The sequence below is a fragment of the Melopsittacus undulatus genome, chromosome 2, assembly GCF_012275295.1.
Source record: "Melopsittacus undulatus isolate bMelUnd1 chromosome 2, bMelUnd1.mat.Z, whole genome shotgun sequence".
Lineage (NCBI taxonomy): Eukaryota > Metazoa > Chordata > Aves > Psittaciformes > Psittaculidae > Melopsittacus > Melopsittacus undulatus.
In genome coordinates this window covers 34,297,983-34,318,786 of record NC_047528.1, presented here as the reverse complement: position 1 = coordinate 34,318,786, position 20,804 = coordinate 34,297,983, and the positions used below count along the sequence as shown (strand labels likewise).

The following is a 20,804-nucleotide window of genomic DNA, read 5'->3' as shown; positions in this document are numbered from 1 at the left end:
ATGTTATGGTCCAACTTTAACAACTGTGTTTCACTTTGAAGCTGGGTTTGAACCAGATGACCCGGAGAGAGGTCTCCTCCAACATAAATTATTCTGTTGTCTAAAAACTATGCCTCTTTAGTAAATCTTTTTAGTATTAAAAGACATAAGCAAATTTTAAAGTTATTAGTCATGCAAATGCCTTGAATATAAAGGATTTTTTATTCCATCAGAAGCCATTTAAAAGTTCTGTTCATTACTTTTTAGTAACATTTTCATATTCATATAGAAAATTAACACCTCCTTAATTAACATAAAAAGGCATTGTGTCTAGCATTCCTCAAGTTTAATGAGGCACCAGGCATTTCAGAGAAGTGTGTGAGAATTTTTTTTAGGGCACTCATTCTACAGCACCAAAGTCATCTTTGTACCAAAGCAGCTTTGGTATTCTTTGCACCTTCTTTTATCAGGGAAATCTGAAGCTTAAAAAGCTTTATAATATTTTTTCCAATTGACATTTTAGGGTGGTACACTAAAGTATACATTCTCTGGACTTTTTTATGACTGTGATTTCATTGGTTATGTAACTAAACCACCATCTTTACATGTATCCCTAAAATTCCACAGGAAAGTTAATTTCTGGCAAATAATCTAATTTTAAATTTTATTTTGTGATGTTGAAACAGAATTGTTTACCTTTATGGCAAGCCAAGCAGTTCTGGCAGCTCCACTACAATGTTTCACTACAGAATTCACTTGCATAGCTTCAGGACATCACAAAATTTAGTGACTCTGGTCCATGCTTTGACCAAGAGATTTTCCCTAAAGTAAATATCGTGATAGTCCCAAGTTTTAGCTTCTTTTTTATTTCCTAGCAATAATAGGCATCTCAATTAAAAAAGATGGAAAAATACTTTGCATTGATGAAATTAAGCTTACCATAAATTGAGTAGCTTACCTTGTCACATTCAAATTGGAAAAACAAAAAAAAAAGCACTGTCGAAAATTCAATTTAGCATTGCAGAGATTACTGCAGTATAACAGCCCTTTATCTGTAGTAGTGTATAAAAGCACTTCTAACAGTGCATCAATTTTCACAGCCATTTAGTAGATTAGAAAGCAATTGTAAACAGAGTAAAACCCACATTAACTCCTGTCAACAGCCTGCCTTTTTCACAGTTATGGATTTGTTTGAAATAACAGTGAAGTCTAAAGTGATTGCATCAACATCACAGATTGTATTATAAATATGAATGAACCTATTGTAATGGACTGCATAGTAATATATGGCAGGCATTTGTCCTCCCCATCAAAGTAACAGCTTTTGTAAAGGAAGTATAGCTGTGACATAAGGAAAAATGTCACTCTACAAGAAATTATTCCTCCCATTGTGAAACAGTAACTGCATTAAGCAACAGGTTTTTAAACTGCCCACAATTTCATACTATAGTAATGCACTATTAATAAGTGTCTGGTATTTCTTTTAACTGAAATTAATTGAAAGCTATGTATAAAAATAAACCAAATACTTTAAAATGAGCAATTATTTAAACAACATTACTGCTGTTTTGAGGGGAAAGGAAGCGAGCAGTTATGCATGGTTGTGTTTACTTTGGAAAATTACTGCTGCTTAAAAGCAATAAATGCCACGAAAATGAAAAATTGCTTTTTTTTTTTTTTTCCAAATAGTAAATCATGTGATAGTACAGTAATAATTACAATAAACTGATTTATGGCCAGTGATGAAAGTTGATCTTCAAACAATTGAAGATTCTTCATATACAGTATCAGTATCATCCAGAGTAGGGTGTGTTTTGCTTTTCATTTCTCTGGAGGATTATTTACCACAGGAAGTTGTCTAATGTCTTTAACTAGCACTGGACAGTAGATGTTTCCCAATGCCTGTTTCTAAAAGGTGTACTAGTGCATATCTTTTTAATTGCTTCTGTCTATTCTGTATTCCTTATAGTCTTAAATAAGGGTGTTTCCTCTCCTACTACCCAATTGCATTTGTTAGAAAACTGGCTACAAATGAATTGTGATACAGCTACCACAGTCTTACTTGCAATAGTATACATCTACTCTAAACCAGTGTTTCTCTTTCGTAAAAGGGACAATACTGCATGTTTGAGTTCAGCATTGTCAAACACAAAATATTAAACATTGGTAGAACGCATTTTCAAATGAAAACAAACATAGTGTTCATGGGCATGAAACCTGTTAGTAAAGTATTTAGAAAAAAATATCTTCTTCAAATAGTGAGGATGAAATATGACAGTATTTATTATCAATCAGCTGTTGCATTTCATTGTTATTTTGTGAAATATTATGGCAATTACTCAAACATTTTATGTGAAAACCTTACTAAAAAGGACTTAAATTTTGTCTGAGAAACCTAATGGTTTTCTTCACATAATTCATGTATTTTCTTTGATAGCCCATGTATAATTGTAGCTTCTAACCTCTATATTTACATTGAAACAATAATAGTTCCATGGATGGTGATTTTATGTTACTGAATATTCAATCCTCCCTGTAATAGCTATTTTTTAATATATTAATATTTTAATAAATTTGGTGAGAAGATGTAACTAGTAAAATACTTAACTGATGCTATGTCTAGATGTATATTACTTCCACCCAATTAAAAAAAAATGTCATGCTTTGGTAAGGGCAGCTAATGGATGTAAGGGGAAATAGTATGAAGCATCAGTCAAAAAATATACAACATCAGTGATTTTTTTTTCATTATCAGCTCATTTCCTTATTTCTAAACTTTCTGTACTGTTTTTATGAAAAAAAAAAACCACCTAAAAATGCAGGTGATGGAGTGCTTTCTTAGATTGGACCCAGCATCCTACTGTACTGCAACTTCCTATTGTTCAATGCTTCTACTTAGTGGATTTCATGTCTTCAAGTCAGACAAGTCTGCACAAAATTTAAGTACAGTTCTATGCTCTAGATTTATACAATCATAAATTTGGATACCTGGCCCTTCCCTCTACTTCCTTTCCCTCTCTGCGATCAGTTGCAGCTGAAAATAGCTGAAAATGATTTTCCGAAATGGTCTCATGCATCATAAGTGTTTAATTCTTTCTAAGATGTCTTATCTATTGCAGATTCATATACAGTCAGTGTTTTATATAAATATAGAATTAACTGTATCTCACAATTTTATTACCATTAGATATTTTACAAAACTGTCTTTTTAAAGAAGTCTTAAACACCATTTAAAGCAAAGTGAAAAACTGCAAATACAAACAGTTGATTGAAACTAAAACTGGTGAAATTCCCAGGGTTAGAAGGCAAGCTATCCTCTTATGACTGATTTAGAATTAAAGTTGAAACTAGTCTGTTCTTAGGGAACTAACACAAAAAGTACTGTCTCCTCCTAATGACCTTCACTTTTAAAGTAGTCAAGAATTGCTTTCTGAGTAGCAGAAATATCTTCCAATGGCAGGTGAGGAGTCCAAGGTTTATCAGTCTTTCCAGAGGCAGTCCTGGAATCATAGAAGACCAGGTTGGAAGGGACCCTGAGGATCATCTGGTCCAACCTTTCAGTCATGTCAATGCATTCTCTACAGCCAGACAGCTATCATCCACAACAATTCTGTCAACAGTGTCTGTCTGTCACAAACTCAGTTTAGCCACTTGAGCCCATTTCTCTATATGACTTACATCACTTCTGTTTGAAAAACCTTTTTTTTTAGAGTATCAGTCACAAGTTCCCATTCACAGCTGGCAGTTCTTTAGCGCATTTATACACATGTAAGGCAGGTAAATAAAGTCCACAATGTGATGCTGGTATATTCTGCGGAATTACATGGGATCTGATTTGCTATCTATTTAAAACTAATCTAAGCTAGGCTCTCTCTTGAATCAAAATAAAGTAGTATATGTCTAAAGTATGTGCTTTTAATTGTGCTCTGAAGATTACCTTTTTTCCTTGACTAATCCCTTGACACTGCAATCTCTTTGCCATTATTGTCCTGCAGAGTCAGGCATAATCAAAGATTAATAGAATCAATTAGGCTGGAAAAGACTTTTAAGATCATCAAGTCCAACCATTACTGCAAAGTCCACCACTAAGTCACTAAGGGTCTGATCTACACAGTTTCTGAACACTTCCAGGGACGGTGATTCCACCATTTCCCTGGGCAGCCTGTTCCAATGCCTGACAACCCTCTCAGTGCAGAAATTTTTCCTAATATCCAATCTAAACCTCGCTTGGTGCAATTTGAGGCAGTTACCTCTTGTCCTATCACTTGTTACTTGGGAGAAGAGACCACCACCTCCTCATTCCATTTCAGTTCGTTGTAAAGACCAATAGCGTCCCCCTGAGCATCAGGGAATCAGTGATTCTGTATTGTGGCTACTATAATCTAGAAAAAAATTATTTCAATGAAATATAGTGCTAGTGCATGCATAGGATTTGTAAGCAACATCCCACACTTTATGTTACACACAAAGTTGTTTCCTAAATCTGAAACACATTTCAGCTGGATCTCTATGTATCAGTCATTCTTATATGCATGAAAGAGTAAAAGGTGTGTGTAATCTGATATGGAGGACATCATTTCTATTTTAATTCTGATGTGCATAGGTCATTTGGATTTGTTTCTGAATGAAAGATGAAATATAGTGCTATAGTCTACTAAACATAATAAAAAGACTTATCAAAACAATTTTTTCAAAAGGTTGAGTCCATATAACTGCTTGTGTTTGTTTCATAACAGATTTTTTTTTTAATATTATTGCCATTCCTATGTTGAAACGGTAATGCTTTTCTTTGCTGATTCTTTAGCTTTTTTTTAATGGATGATTTCAAATTTAACATCATATTTAGTATGTTTATAAGCAAGAGGCAAATTATTTTAATATATGCATAAAGTGTGTATGATAAGATCCAATGAAAATATTATTTTTACTGCTTATTTTGAATGGCAATGAGACTATATGAATTAAAGTAGTGTTGAATAACAGGTGCTGTTAAGAGTTTTTAGCACTGCATACTATTTTTATTCTTTTTTTTAATCTTGCCACATACTCTATATAAGCACTGTTATGGGATGATTTCTTTTTAAGAGGGAGTTCATAAAATATTTTCATGGGATTCAAATCACTTTGCCTCTTTTATTTTAATCTACAAAGCTAGCTGTCTTAGCAAAAATTCAAACACACAAGACTGAGTAATATCTAAAAATCACAGAGCTGCCTTGCCATACAAAACATCGCATTTATATCTTCATCCCTAAAGGCTAAACTTAAAACACTTAGTCCTCTGTGGATGTAAGATTCTAAAGTTTGAACGTACATTACTGGAGTTTCAAGTTTTACTTGGCCAGGACTAAGTCTATGCCATCTTCAGTTTATAGCAGTGGTGATTTTCATGTGAAGGGTAGGGTTGCACATACCAGTACAGAAGTCAAAATCAAAGATATAGGCTGACTTTAAATCTAGAATGTTTCAAGCTTGTCAGAATCTTGTAAACCTGCACAAAAGTATGGGTATCACAAATCTACAAGAGATAGATAGGAGGTTGAATAACTATGAGATCTATGTCTATTTAAGAAAAAATTTAGTGAAAATGGAAGATTTTTAAAAAGGAAAAAATTGTGACAGCTAATGGCTGAGCAACATACTTAATAATGACAACTTTCACACCTACAGTTCCTGTCAGTATATTATATACAAAAGAGAGTTCCCCTGTTTATATCTGATCTGTTCACTGTAGCAACCAGAATATAGTTTCAGTTCTATTTTCATATTTTTTAAGCAGCCAGAAAAAGCTTTGAGAATTCTGTAGTTTGTGTTAAGTAGGTGATAAGTACCCATAATGTTCTATCGGGCCTTTAATTTGCAAGATCTGCACCCTTCCCTCCCCCTCATAGAGAATGTATGATCTCTACAATCTGCTGTCACTGTCCAGATTATGAAGTCCGTCTTTTATGCAGACTTTGCTGCAATGAAAAGTGAGAAGCTTCCAGATACAGAAGTTTAGACAGCTGGAGTGCACGAATTACCTCTAAACTCTCTTTACCTGTTTAAAGTATCTACATTTGGGTGAAATGAAGCATAGTTTAGAAGTGCTTGTTACTTCTGATTTACTGTGAAGGGAGCCTAAGGCAACCAGCACAAATTCATTTCATTCAGTGAATCTCATGGCCTTTGGTCAGGCACAAGGACACACAAAACTAAGCATGCCCAATTTTATACAACACTAAAGAAAAGAGCTAGTTTTCTTTCTGTACTTGTGATATGTATCTATTCGTTGTCAACAAATTATATGTATTACATTGTTGTAGTTTGTGTTTCCTGTTTTGAAATTTAACTGAGAATATTTTAGAGTATTCATGAAGACAAAAAAAAGTTTCTTAATTTAAAGGGAGGTGAACCTATACACATTAAGATGCATACTCTTAGATAACAAAAGAGTTAAATTTATACATCTACTTCAGCTTATTGAAACTGCCCTGATTTTAAGCTTAATTTGTGGAAAAAAAAAAGTATGTGGTTAGTAATCTCAGAAAAAGCAAACATTTTTAAGAGAAGTTGTCAGATAAATTCTCAATTGCAATAGCTGAATCCTTAAAGGTAAAGGATATTCTGCCTTACCCACTCCCTTCCCCATAGCTTTCTTCCATTAAAATGTTTGTCCTAGTATTTTTGCCTCAAAATTTTTACAAATGTCTTTGGAGTCTGCTGTATTGTTATACTTAATACTGCTGGCTAATGTTGAGAGTCTAGATTTGCATTATTATTATACAAAACTGAAAATTATGTTTTTACTATAGGATGCTACTTTGAAATTACTACTGATGTGCTTGAAATTTGCATTTTAATAAGTTTTACTTAGACCACAGCAAGCTGCTGAATATTGGGAGAGTTTTCTTTAGCATTTGTTTTCCTTCTTTGCATTCAAAACTATTTGGGTATGGCATTAGTCTTTTGAAATGAGCACTAATGAAGATGCTAGAAAAGATTTGAGAATATAACTAGCATATTTAGTACAAGTGAGTAACTTAATTGATGAGCTAGCAATGTGTTTACAGAACATATTCATTCTAAAAGGAAGTGCCATTATGATAATTATTATATGGATTGTGTTTCTAATGTAACCCTTTCAAAATATGTTCAAGATTGTAACGTTATATGTTAAAAAAGAAATGCTGTTGTGGTGGGTTGACCCTGGCCATCAGCCAAACATCCATCTGTCCTATCTGGTTTTAGCATCTCTTTAAAATATGGTGGGAGAAGAAGAATTTATTGTTTGAGAATTGTGCAATGATTGTGCCTATGTATGAAATGAGAGTATCCTATGGACATCCTGGTCTGTATGAATTTATGTACAAGTGTTCCAAAAAATCTTTTCAGGTGTTCTCAGTGGTCTTAAATTTTTGAAGAGAATCCACAGCATACATAGTCTATGAATTATATATATTTCATAGTTGTAGTTCATGTTTCCTGTTTTGAAATATAACTGAGAATATTTTAGAGTAATCATTTTTGGTAATTTAAAGGGAAATGCACCTGTATAAATGCAATTAAACGTTAGTTTAAGATGCATACTATTAGATAGCAAGAGTTAAATACATACAGCCACTTCAGCTTCCAGTATCTTCAGTTGTGTAACCAATAATTGGGGGTGGGGAGGGAAGTGAGGAGATTTCTGAATTTCTTAGTCTGAACACCCAGGTGTTTTTCTTCACAGACTAACTTGGTTCTGGAGGTAGGTTGCTTTATGGGGTATTTTTTGGTCTACACTGAGTAGACATCTGTAGGCATCTATAATCAGTGTAGTTGCAAAGTAGTAACCTTGCATGCAGTTTTGAAAAAATTACCATTTTTTCCTATGTCCTTCAGAAAGTTGGTTCACAGGTTTTACACTTTAATGTGTCATAGTACGAATAATATTTAATTGATTGCCCAAAGTAGCTGAAGAAAGAAAAGTATTAGTGCTAATTCATATAAACTTCAGTAGTCTTTGCCATAATCTGTTCTCCTCTGAATTCTTGCACTGTTCAAACATTTATATTTAACATGAGAATACATTTGACCATGCATGCTACAGAGAAATAAGTTAAGCTTATATTTTTCTCTTTGTGACTGACTGAACTTCTGTATTAGTATTTTAATTACCCTTCAGACAATCTTCTGATGTGTGATCATGTGCAGGTCAATGTTTTGTGAGTCCTTCAGCATGACAGCTCATAGAATAATTACCCTGTCATCAAACCTTGATTCATTGTTACGTCCTTTCTGGGCTTTCTCTCTTACTCACATTTGCTTAGCAACCAGATCACACGACTCTTATCGTTATTATTCAAGTAATCACCCTCTGCAGCACATAGATGCATCAATTAAATCTTTACAATGAAGTATATTGTTCTGTGTAGAATCCTCAGGTGTCTGGAATTAAAAATTGATTTTAAATGGTGCAGGCCTTCTTCAAATGACTAATCTGTATTTATATTAAACAAACAAGCATGTAACAGTTCTAAACAAGAAAAAAGAGATAGGTCACCCTCAATAGGTAAAATTCTATTCTGTTCTTAAAGTGATTAATCTTTTTAGAGATTTACTAATTTACATGCAGCTCTGAAATGTCTGAGTGACGAACATCTATTTTAGTTTGTTTTTTTTTTCAGACACAAATCAGTTTTGTGTCTGATTTATTTGCCCTTACCTATATTCTTTGTAAACATTTTCTAGCTAATATTCAGATTTGGGTACATTTCACAGCAAATTATTATTAGAATGAAACTCGAGTACCCAGAAGCTGTCAAGATGGTTCAGTGATTTAATGTTGGCATCCTGCAGCTTTGACTATAATCAGCAGATGCTCTGGCATTACCATAAATGTTTTCTTAACCGTCTCTATCATAAAAAGAGAGAAGATTTTTCCTGTTTGGAGTCTGCTGTTTCTGATTAAATTCAGTTTGGCTTCTTTTTCATAATTAATATACCATGATGATCTCTAACCGTTTGTTTTTAATATCACCTTTTGAGCTAAACATATTTGCAAGACTGCTTTGTAAGTAATAACAGACAAAGGAAAACCAAGACTATATGTAAGAATCCTTTGTTTCAGTGGCTTGGGAGGTCTTGCTGCCTTCTGCCTTGATTTCTTGGTGATTGTAAAGGATTTGGTTTTTCAGTCTGTTTATTTTTTCATATTCTACATGAAATTTTCCCTCTTAGTTCCTTTGTAAGGGAGGGAGAGGTTTCTTCGGTAAGCACAAAGTTGTGTTGTGTCTTAGATTCCTTGAAATTAAAAAAAAAATCCTCTGAATAAGAAGATTATATTCTGTTAGCTGGTGTTTGCTAATCAGTAAATGCATGCAATTGATTAGGAAAAAATGAAACTGGATATGCTACAGTTGGCTTCTGATGTGTTTTTTTTACATACTAAAGTGGCTGCTAAGAGTCTAACTGTTAGAATATAGGGCAGTAAATATGTTCATTAATGGTACGCATTTTTCATGTGATGATGATGTTAAAAACAGCATTTTGAATTCACAATGACTGGATTAATTACCCATGACAATGTGTCTCAGATTTGTTTCATATGATAATTCAGTGATGTTTGCAAGAGTCAGTAAAAGCCATCTTTAAAAAATAATTCGTCCTTTAGACTGTGTTGGAATTTTGATCCCTTTTCAAAGCAATTTGCCACACTTGCAAAGTACAGTTGTTGGTGTCAAATACACGCACAGATGGATCATGTGTGGAGTAGACACATTTCTTTTTGTATCTTACCTTTCCACACATGAGCAAGGCCCAATTAGAGTCCATCCCAAAGAGAGGAAATAATTAAGTGAAAGCATTAATGAGAGCTTCATATGAAGAGAGAGAGAAAAATTGTCGAAGGAGTGTATATGCAATCCTGCAGAGCAAGGGGAATAAGAATCACTTTTCCTCTGCCTTTACTCCCCAATATTTAGTTTTGTGTGAAGATCATGAAAATTTACTAATTCCTGCTGCAGCGTTTCAGTCTCCTTGACAGCATGCTTTTAAGTGTTTTCTGTAGAGTTTTGTCAGAGGAAAGAAAGGACCATAATAGTAGTAATAATAATAATAGTGTTTAACCAGTGAAATGGACTAAGATGATTTAGTTTCATCCTATCTCCAGTGTATTCATAAAGGCAATCTAGGATGTTAGTTTACATGGGTTAAACTTCACAATCAGATCTTCCTCTATCCTGTTGAGAAGCACCCATACTACAAACATGCACAGATATCTTTAAGCTGACATCAATGTTGTGTAAATCTTTTCTCAATCTACTTAGGATTTGGAGTTCTCATAAATCCTTTTCCAGGTCAGTAAATCTCTAGGCTTTCACCTGACATATCATTAACAGCACGCAGCGCTCTCTGTTGTCCCTCTTCCCTTCAGAGGCTTATTTTAAAAAGTTTTAAAATGAGAGGAACTGGTTGCAGTGTGCTATTCTTGCAACCTTCTGGATAACAGTGAGCAGCAACCCACTGTGACTGTGACCTGTATGGGCAAAAAACACCCCAGGACTTTGGTCTGGTACCTGTTACAGGAATGCAAGAAAATTATGTTTCTACTCAACTGCTGAAACTAAGACCCACCTAATTTGCTTTCAGCTCTAGCCTTTCATCTTTGTGCTGCTCCCAGAAGTGTTTTCAGGATTCTGTAGATGGATCTCTCTCCCAAAAACTTTTGCAGGAGAGAATTGCAACAGGTGATGAGGGGGAAAAAAAATTGGTTTTATCTGTTATTACAAAATATTCGTGCCGTACCTTCAGGCAACGCAACCTACTAATACTCTTGCTTATAAAAACTTCAGAAAGGAAGTTTGTGCTAAAAATAGGAAATAGAAATTGTATAGGTTTGTAGCAGTTATTAGCATAGCTAGCAGATATCTTGTATATACTGGGTAATAAATACATAATACTGGGTAAGAAATAATTTGGTGTTAAACTCTTAAAGCAATTACAAGAAATAATTATAGAGGGGTTTTAAACTGATCATGCTAAATAATGAATACAAAACAGAAATGATCATGTTATTTAGAACTGCAGTGAGTGGAATCTCATAAATATCAGGTCAGTCTTTAAGGCTTGCTTTGATGATTGGACTTGTTGGGATTTTTATTTTCCAGAGGTAGGAGGCTTCCTACTGTGGGATTTTTCCAGCAACAAATGGCAAAGGAAGACACAAATTATGTGTTTCCTTTCCATTTTGGTTATCTTCATCAGCATACTACTTATCATTATCCACTGCAGCTACCAATAGCTTTCCTTTGATGGCAACAGTCTTTATGCATATCCCTGAAATTCTTTATCAAAGTTTACCTTGAAAGCAGTATTCACCTATAGGTAGATGCTATGCAGACAGTTTTAGAGACTAAACTTGTCTACTGCTCAAAGGCATCAGTGGCAGTTTAGTGTATGGGATGTACATAAATTATTGTCAGCTTTAGACTAAGGACCTCTATGTATCTTGTCACAGATCACTAACTTATGCAGTCATCATTTTTCACTCTCTTTTAACTCTAAAGAGGATTTGGAATGGCAAGCTACAATATACTTGTGAACAAAGTAAAAAAGTCATAAACCACATTTCAGGAATTTCAGTGTATCTGAATATGTTGACTTCCTGTTTCTTGTAATTTCTTGATTATTTCTTGACTTAAAGAAGAGAAAAAGCTGATGTTTATTCTATTTGTACTTTGGGAGAAATCCCATGAACACCTGGGCTGCATGATATTTCTGACCACTTCCTGAAGACCCACTCCCACTGGGTAACCATGTAGATCAGTATTTATCTTTTTGCCTCCTTCATCCCAACATAAATAAGATCATTTTATTATTTATCAGTAATAAAGTTATGCCAAAATATTTACTCATTTTGAAATTGAGACTTGCACATAAATCCCACATTTTACGAGAATGATTCAAATGAAAAAAATAAATACAAATCCGTAAGGACCACAAAATAGGTTTGTATTTTAGAATTTCCCAATTTGCAGTTTCCTAGAAACTCCCCAATGTGCTTTCATTTTGGAAAAGATGCATGAGAAGACATGGAAGATCCACTGTAATCAGAGTGAAATAGGGAGGATAACACAACACTTTTCCATGCCTCATTATTGTCTTCTTTAGATTAGTCAAGTTGTAAACACGGTAAAATGTAAGAAATTACTTTCCAAGCAAGGATTCTTCAGGTACAGGTACCATTCCTCCATGTTAGGGCTGGGGCTGCAGGGTATAACTAAAATAAGTCATTACAATACACAGCACTCCTTCAACATTTCAGGGACATTCTTCAATCCTACCCTTGTCAGTCCCAGAAATTGTTGAAAAATATAAAACTAATAAAAAGTGGCAATAAAGAGTATTTAAGGTGTTTTGCATTATAGTATCCAGCAAAGACCTATCCCATTTTTTATTAATGTTATTATGTAATAGACACGGACCCTCTAGCTATAGCAATCATTCTTATTATGTCTAAATTCTGCTTTTGGGTGGTAAGGCAAACTTTTAAGAAAGCTCTTGTTATATTCTAACACCAATGCCAAGGTCTGGGAATGGATTTCAAAAGAGCAGTTTTGGGCTGTATAAATGACATTGAGGAAACATTGGTGCTTGAAAAAAATCAGCGCTTGTGACTGTCCAGTATCTTAGGAGTAAGAGAAATGGGAGGGAGGGGGTCAGTGCAGAAAACAAGACCCTTGTGTCACACTTGAGAGAAAACCAAGAATTAATTCTTGTTGGTGCTCCTAATAGTAAAAAGCCAAGAATTTGGAATCTGGAAATCTAAAATCACAATTTTCAGAATTTGTGGGGGTTTTAAATTGGAAAATTTAAAATAAGGAATGCTAAAAGACAGGTGGAATCGTCTTATCTCTAAGCTATTGTGGTGGGTTGGGTCTTAGGCAGCAGACCCACGTCCCACCCAGGTGCTCATTCGGTCCCTCTTTTGGTGGGGTTGGACAGGGAGCAGAATAGGAAGAGCAGGAGCAGAAAAGCTCATGAGTCAAGGTAAATACAGGGAGATCACTTACCAATTACTGTCACAGACAAAACAGTTTTGACTTGGGGAGAATTAATTTATTACATATATATAATTTCTGTCCATACAACTACTGATTTGGATAGTGTGAAACAAAAGTACTGTCAAAATAAACCTGCTGTCAAAAACACATGCTTTTTTCCTCTGATGAGGAAAATGTGTTTCCCTACTGGGAAAACACATGAGCATAGCAGCAGTGTCATGGTGTAGCTTTTCCCTGACTTTCAGTTCAATGCATCAGGGACAGGGAAACAGTGAGAAAAAGTTAGGAATATGGTGTAGCATGTGGAGCACAAGCCAGAGAGATAAGAAGTATTCCACTGCGGGTTTGAGCATTTTTCTCTGTTAACTTGGTAAAAGGTTTAATGAGCTTGTAACTACAATTGTTATTTCTTATGTTATGGCTTTGTCATGACCCACATTGAGATGTATGAACGTAATACAAGCACATAATGCCATGTAATGCTGTTCTCTCCATTGTATTTGCAAGGGTTTTTTTTTCTATCAGTGTACAAGTATTTACATAAAAACTAAATATGTCCTCAGTATCTAGACTTTTATTGAGAAACTGCACAATGAAATAAAGCTTTTCAAAGTCCTTTTTATTTTAAATATTTATTTGTTGTTTTTAAAAAGTCCATATCTCAAGCGAGCCTCTTGCAATCATTTCTGTTCTCTGTTAAAGGTAGTATGTAACAGAGTTTTGCAGGTTTTAAAAATCTCCAACTGATCATATTTTGCTTCCCCGAGTTCACAGCAGGCAGATCTTATACTACTGATTTTTCTTTGTTCACATGCTAGGGCACAATTTCCTTTTTCTGAATATAAAGCGTGCATCCTTTAATAGAGTATAAGTATATTGTTATAAGTTATTCTATGCTAGGACACCATTTAAACTATGGAAACCTATTAAGCACAATTTTCTCTCAACTGAATTTCCTGATTATTGCTGTTAATCAAAGTAATTTCAAGACTTGTATCTAGATGATAGCAGCTATTTGGCTCTAGGTTATGTGAATATGATTTTGAAATGATTTTGATTAACAGCATCATTCAAGAAAGTCATATCTGAAAAAAATGAATTTTAATGGGTCTGATGGACACACAAGTGTTAAATACTGAACAAGGGAAATAAAAAAATTCAAATGTCACAGAATTTAGATATGGAGACTTTAGAGTATACAGTGTGATCTCTGCGTAACCTGTGCCTGGAAGAATTCAATATCAAAGTCAGAACTATTTAAGTCAAAACTATTATGGGTAAATGTCTTCTCACTCCAGCATTTAGAAAACTTGAACATGAATTCAAAGATTTAGCTTTTTCTTTATCTGCCTAGTGATTGTTATGGTAAATGTCAATGGCAGGTTTTGATTACTACAAATGACTAAACATTAGAAACTTGTCTCAACTACTTCCCATATATACAAGTTAATAAGTTCTGTCTTTTTCCACTAATTTTTAATGTCTGGTTTCTTTTTGTCTTGCTACTGCCGAAAGGTACACGTTGCTACAGTAGGTGGACAAATAGTGCATCTCCAGAAATGTAAGCTTTCTTCTTAACCAGACTTCATGTAGAAGTGCCTTTCCATGAGTAGTTTCCTTTTAACCTTCCCTTTTCCCTTTAACTTTCTATAACTTTAATATATTCAATCCTTTAAAAGTGTATTTGAACCAAGGTGTGTGTGTAAATATATTTATTTTACTCCACAATTTGTTTCAAATATAGTTTCCTGCCAAAAGCACAAACCAAATTTGTGTATGTTCATGCTGTAATGGTTCAAAGTAGTTTAGGAAAAGTCTGTTGATATTTATATGGTTTTTGGATTGTCTGTGGGCACCTTTGTTCTAGAAATGTAGGATTAAAATGGTGGCCAATATCAATAAGCCATCTCCTTGCTGTGGCAGGAAGCCATATCAAATATTGTCTTCAGAAATAGATCAAATTCCTACTTATAACTGATTAGGATTTTTTATTCTCACTTCTATATATGGGCATTCCAAACTTTCATTGCTCTGATGGTTCAAAAGGTTTTAATTTCTAATAGGAACATACTATTGACTGTTTATTCTTGTGCTTTGTCACTTTATCTCAACTTCGGGCTTTTCTTGAAAGTTAATAACTATATGCTTTATAGCCTTTATCACACTGAACTAAGTAAGTGCAGCTTTTCTATTGTTGTGATCAAAGTTACATGCTAACCTACAGCAGTTTGCGCCCTTGTAGTTTTAAGTTCATATGCGAAGTGCATTGGCTTCTTTAAAGCACCCACCTCAACAATTATAGGCTGAAAATGCAATTCTTACTTTAATTTACCGCTATAGCATAAGATTTGAGGGAGGTGTGGTAACAATACAGAGTAATGATGGTGGAATGGAATAGAGAACCAAATCACCAGCATGAACGTTTTGAATCAGTGTGTGGAGCAGTACAGGGTGTTTTAAGAGTATACCAGATGTTTTTCCTGCTGCCCTTAGATTGAATATAAACAAAAAGGGCTATGATGCAACTAGCATTTTGTATATTGATACAGGTACCATGCTTTTATCAACATACAAATATGTGTCCAGCATCAATAAATATAAACACTTAAGTAGAATGGACTATTCAAGTCTACATACCAGGGATTTTTAGTTATATATGCTGGGTTTATTACCTGTAATTACAAAGGTGAGTTCATAAATAATCTTTAGCCTGCTGTGATGCAGGAGAACTGAAATGTGTGCTGCTGCATCGTCAGGGTCAAATTATTTACGTAGTGTAAAATAGAAATTAAAATTTTCAGCCAAGTGAAAAATTTGGCTTTTATCAAATTTTAATTAAGAATTGTTTATCTGATTTAGAAGATGATACAAAGGAGGTATTTATTTTCCACCACTTGCCAAAAGGTGATCGTACTTACCGCATTTGCTGAGATTGTCCAAGAAAGTGTGTAAAATCCTCATCCATCACCAAGAGCCCCTGGTCAGAGAATGACAGTGCAGTAAATATCTTCAGCAGCTGCCTTTTAATGTACAAGCTGTTTTCAGTAGGAATTTCCAGCACTCACATAAAACACACTGTCATGAGTGACTGCCTGTGCTCCAAAGTCATTACTATTGGGATGATGGAACATCTTTCAGCGAATAACCAAAAAACTTTAAATGTCATGTCAAGTTTGTCGAAGCCATTTTCAAGTCTTGCTCAAGGTTACATGAATATTGAGAGCACTTGTTTTAAAAAAGTTTGAGATCTATGAGAGGGACCACTCGTATGCTGGTTTAGAGAACAGTCACTTGATTGGTGAGGGTAACAATAAAAGAAATATGTGTGTTAATACATGTCGATCGAGCAAAGCTCCTGGATATAAACTAAGTGCAACTGATGTTTAGCAAAAGGCAGCATGTTATGCAAAGGAAAGAAAAATTATTAAAATGGATAATTAATTTTAAATCTATTTTAAAAACCACATTTTAAAATGTGGACAGTAAAAAAAATATATGTAGGAAATGTAATTAACCAGGTAAAGCTTTGGAAGACACTGAGAAATGCCAAGTACTGTTTTCTCTTTTATTCAAGTAAGAAAATAGGATCATTTCAGGCTCTGCCTGTGATTTTGTAGGAAATATGGATGCTAATCTAATGAAGCTATGCAAAGACTGAACTACTTACAACAGACTACTGCTTTTGAAGTTGATAATATTTTTTTCTTATAGAATCATAGAATAGTTAGGGTCCTTAAGATCATATAGTTCCAACCCCCCTGCCATGGGCAGGGACACCTCACACTAAACAATGTTACCAAAGGCTTCCTCCAACCTGACCCTGAACACTTCCAGGGATGGAGCATTCACAACTTCCCTGGGCAACCCATTCCAGTACCTCACCACCCTAACAGTAAAGAACTTCTTCCTTATATCCAATCTAAACTTCCCCTGTTTAAGTTTTAACCCGTTACCCCTTGTCCTGTCACTACAGTCCCTAATGAAGAGTCCCTCTCCAGCATCCCTATAGGCCCCCCTCAGATACTTGCCGGAAGGCTGCTATGAGGTCTCCATGCAGCCTTCTTGTCTCCAGGCCGAACAGCCCCAACTTTCTCAGCCTATCTTCGTATGGGAGGTGCTCCAGCCCCCTGATCATCCTCGTGGCCATCCTCTGGACTTGTTCTAACTTTTCCATGTCTTTTCTATGTTGAGGACACCAGAACTGCACACAATACTCCAAGTGAGGTCCCACAAGAGCAGAGTAGAGGGGCAGGATCACCTCCTTCGACCTGCTGGTCACGCTCCTTTTGATGCAGCCCAGGATATAGTTGGCTTTCTGGGCTTTGAGCACACACTGCTGGCTCATGTTCATTTTGTCATTGACTAACACCCCAGCTCCACAGGGCTGCTCTGAATTTCTTCTCTGCCCAACCTGTAGCTGTGCCTGGGATTGCTCCCACCCAGCTGTAGGACCTTGCACTTGGCATGGTTAAACTTCAGCCCACCTCACAAGCGTGTCAGGGTCCCTCTGGATGGCATTCCTTCCCTCCAGTGTATCAACTGAACCACAGAGCTTGGTGTCATCAGCAAACTTGCTGAGGGCACACTCAATCCCACTGTCCATGTCAGTGACAAAGATGTTGAACAAGACCGGTCCCAACACCGATCCCTGAGGGACACCACTCGTTACTGGTCTCCAGCTGGACATTGAGCCATTGACCACAACTCTTTGCATGCAGCCATCCAATCAGTTCTTTATCCACTAAGTGGTCCACCTATCAAATTGATGTCTCTCCAATTTAGAGACAAGGATGTCATGTGGAACAGTGTCGAACTCTTTGCACAAGTCCAGGTAGATGACATCAGCTGCTCCACCCCTGTCCATCAGTCCTGTAGCCCCATCATAGAAGGCTACCAAATTGGTCAGGCAGGATTTCCCCTAGTGAAGCCCTGCTGGCTATCACCAAGCACCTTGTTGTTTTTCATGTGCCCTAGCATGCCTTCCAGGACAATCTGCTCCCAGATTTTGCCAGGCACAGAGGTGAGACTGACTGCTCTCTAATTCCCCAGGTCATCCATTTTCCCCTTCTTGAAAATGGGGGTTATATTTCCCTTTTTCCAGTCATCAGGAACTTCAGCTGTCTGCCATGATTTTTCAAATATGATGGCCAGTGGTTTTGCAACTTCATTCGCCATCTCCTTCAGGACCCACCCACAGATGGATTTCATCAGGTCCTATGGACTTGTGTACATTCAGGTTCTTAAGGTGGTCTTGAACCAGATCCTCTCCTATAGTGGGTCCAAGGTCTTCATTCTCACAGTCCCTGCGTCTGCCTTCCAAGACTTTGGTGGTGTGGTCAGAGCCTTTGCCGGTGAAGACCGAGGCAAAGAAGTCATTCAGAACCTCAGCCTTCTCCAAATCCAGGGTAGCCAGTTATTCCGATAGCTTCTGGAGAGGGCCCATGTTGTCCCTAATTTTTCTTTTATATCCTGCGTACCTATAGAATCCCTTCCTGTTATCTTTCACATCCCTAACCAAGTTTCATTCTAACTGGGCCTTAGCTTTCCCAACCTTGTCCTTAGCTTCCCAGACAACATCCCTATATTCTTCCCAGGCCGCCTGTCCTTGCTTCCACCTTTTATATGTCTCTTTTTTCCTTCAAAGTTTCCTCAGCAGCTCCTTATCCATCCAAGAAGGTCTCCTGGCCCTCCTGATGCACTTCTAGTTGGGATGTAAAACTCCTGAGCTTGTAGCAGGTGATCTTTGAATATCAACCAAGAGTCTTGGGTCCCCCTGCCCTCTAGGGCTATGTCCCATGGCACATTACTGAGCGGGTTCCTGAAGAGGCCAAAATCTGCTCTCTTGTCTCCTTGGCTATCATTACTTCTTCTAGTACTTCATCTGCGTGAAAAATTTTGTCTGATCAAGAGGTCTTTTATATTACAAAATACTGAAGCTAAGTATTTTAATAGTGAAACAATGTTTGTTTGGTTTATCTTCTGCAGAGAACCAGAAAGGACAGCTAGAGAAGTCATGTTCACACCACAGTATCAGTTTAAACCTGACAAGAAGCCCAGTCACCAAAGAAGCTACTTATGATGTAACAAGTTCTGCAGTGTGGAATAAGCCTGTTGCGAAAAAAGGAGCTTGTCATGGAGAAGGCAGCAAAGAAAAGAAAATGGGTTATATTGGACCTCCTTCTAATGGAGAAGACATTCCAGAAGTAGAAGCCCTCTTGGCAAGACTGCGAGCACTATAGAATGAACATAGAAAGGATTAAGTCAGAGCTTAAAACCAAGCTATAAGAAACTACATCTTCAAAGATACACTCATTTTCTATTATTGATATCACATACTTTTGAGTTCCTAACTTCTCTATGGCTGAATGATCTATTTCTAAGCTGTTTGTTTGCAAGGCAGTACAAAATAATACTATAGTGTTGCATAACTGCAAGACAATTTTTATTTTTTCACCTACTTAGCATACAAAAATATCAGAAGAAAACAGATCCTAAATTATTCCAAGGCACAATCCCTTTCATGGACAAGCTGCTGACCACATGTTTTGAGAGCTTCACAAAATATCTTTTAAATATTTTTAAATCATCATGCCTGGAACTGAGGGTCAATAAATAACAGAAAAGGTATTCTTTTATTTTCTACTGCAATTTCTATACTTAAAAGGTTTTAGCACCTAAAAAGTAGTATTATAGCATCCACTGCAATTATAGTAATAAGAAATATGTATCATAAATCAGTGTATTCCAGTTTGAGTTCATTGAAGAGCACCAAAGCTTCTATGTGTTTACAAAATAGAAATCCATGGACAGTAAACAATCTGTACAAATAATATACTTTATGTGTGATTAATATATCCCTACTGTTAAGTTAGTTATGAATATTATATCAAAATAATATATATAATTTCTATGATTACAGGGTTTTGCAGGTGTGTCCATAGTAGGAGAAAATGTCTTTACGGTTATTTACCAGTTAATATTTTATCTTTTTACATGTGAATTAGTATGTTTCTGTAAAAGTAACATGTAATGGAAAAAGTTTTAACAATTGGTTTTTCACAAACTCATTTTCCAGTAGCCCATGAAGTCCTATTTGCTGGCACAATAGGAAGTTTGCATGTAATTGCATCTCTTTTATTGCCCTGTCATTGTACATTGTTATGTGTTCGCTATCGTATTTATTATTTGCACGTCATAAAGAATTGCTACCTATGTTACCAAGTAGAAAGCTATTATTAGTATCTTTGCTCCATTATTTAAAGCTTCCTTATTATAAGAGTGTATCCAATAGCTTTCTTCTAAATTACTCAATTTTTCTTTACAAAATGCTGAAAAATACATCTTTCAACAAGAGTCAGTTACATGAAACCAGTGTTTCAATGCTCCAGTGCTTTTTATATCCTTGTTGAAGTTGCCTTTGTACTTCCTGCACCAAACATTAATAAAGTTAATTAGAACTCAGAAACTGGGCCTGTTTATACATACGTCATGGAGGGGTTTTCAGCCATCATGGGAATCAACCTCTTGTTTCTGCAGCTGTTGTGTCTTTATATACTCCAATTACATTTCCCACATTAACTTAAAAAAATAAGAGGTATTAACAGAAGTCAGGAGAAGACACAGAGAAAGCAGTCATTTCTTTAGATCCCCTTGCAAACAGTGGTCAAAGTTGTCATACGGGGCCACCTGTGGTAACTTGAAATTGTATATAGTAACCACAGAACTGGGACTTAATTCACCTTTAGTGGATAACTGGAAATACCACTACTACTAATTGTTCCACTAAAGTCTTCTGCACCT

The 20,804-nt window shown here is 35.8% G+C and overlaps 1 protein-coding gene across 1 annotated transcript in view; it reads left to right on the top strand.

The window, feature by feature from the left end:
• DIAPH3 (diaphanous related formin 3) overlaps positions 1-20,469 on the top strand; it is a 222,456-nt gene extending 201,987 nt beyond the window's left edge. The window contains exon 29 of the mRNA XM_031045922.2: positions 18,990-20,469. Within this exon, the coding sequence (XP_030901782.2) occupies positions 18,990-19,243 (254 nt within the window). The 3' untranslated portion in view covers positions 19,244-20,469. The remainder of the gene's footprint in view (positions 1-18,989) is intronic.
• The last annotated feature ends 335 nt before the right edge of the window (positions 20,470-20,804 follow it).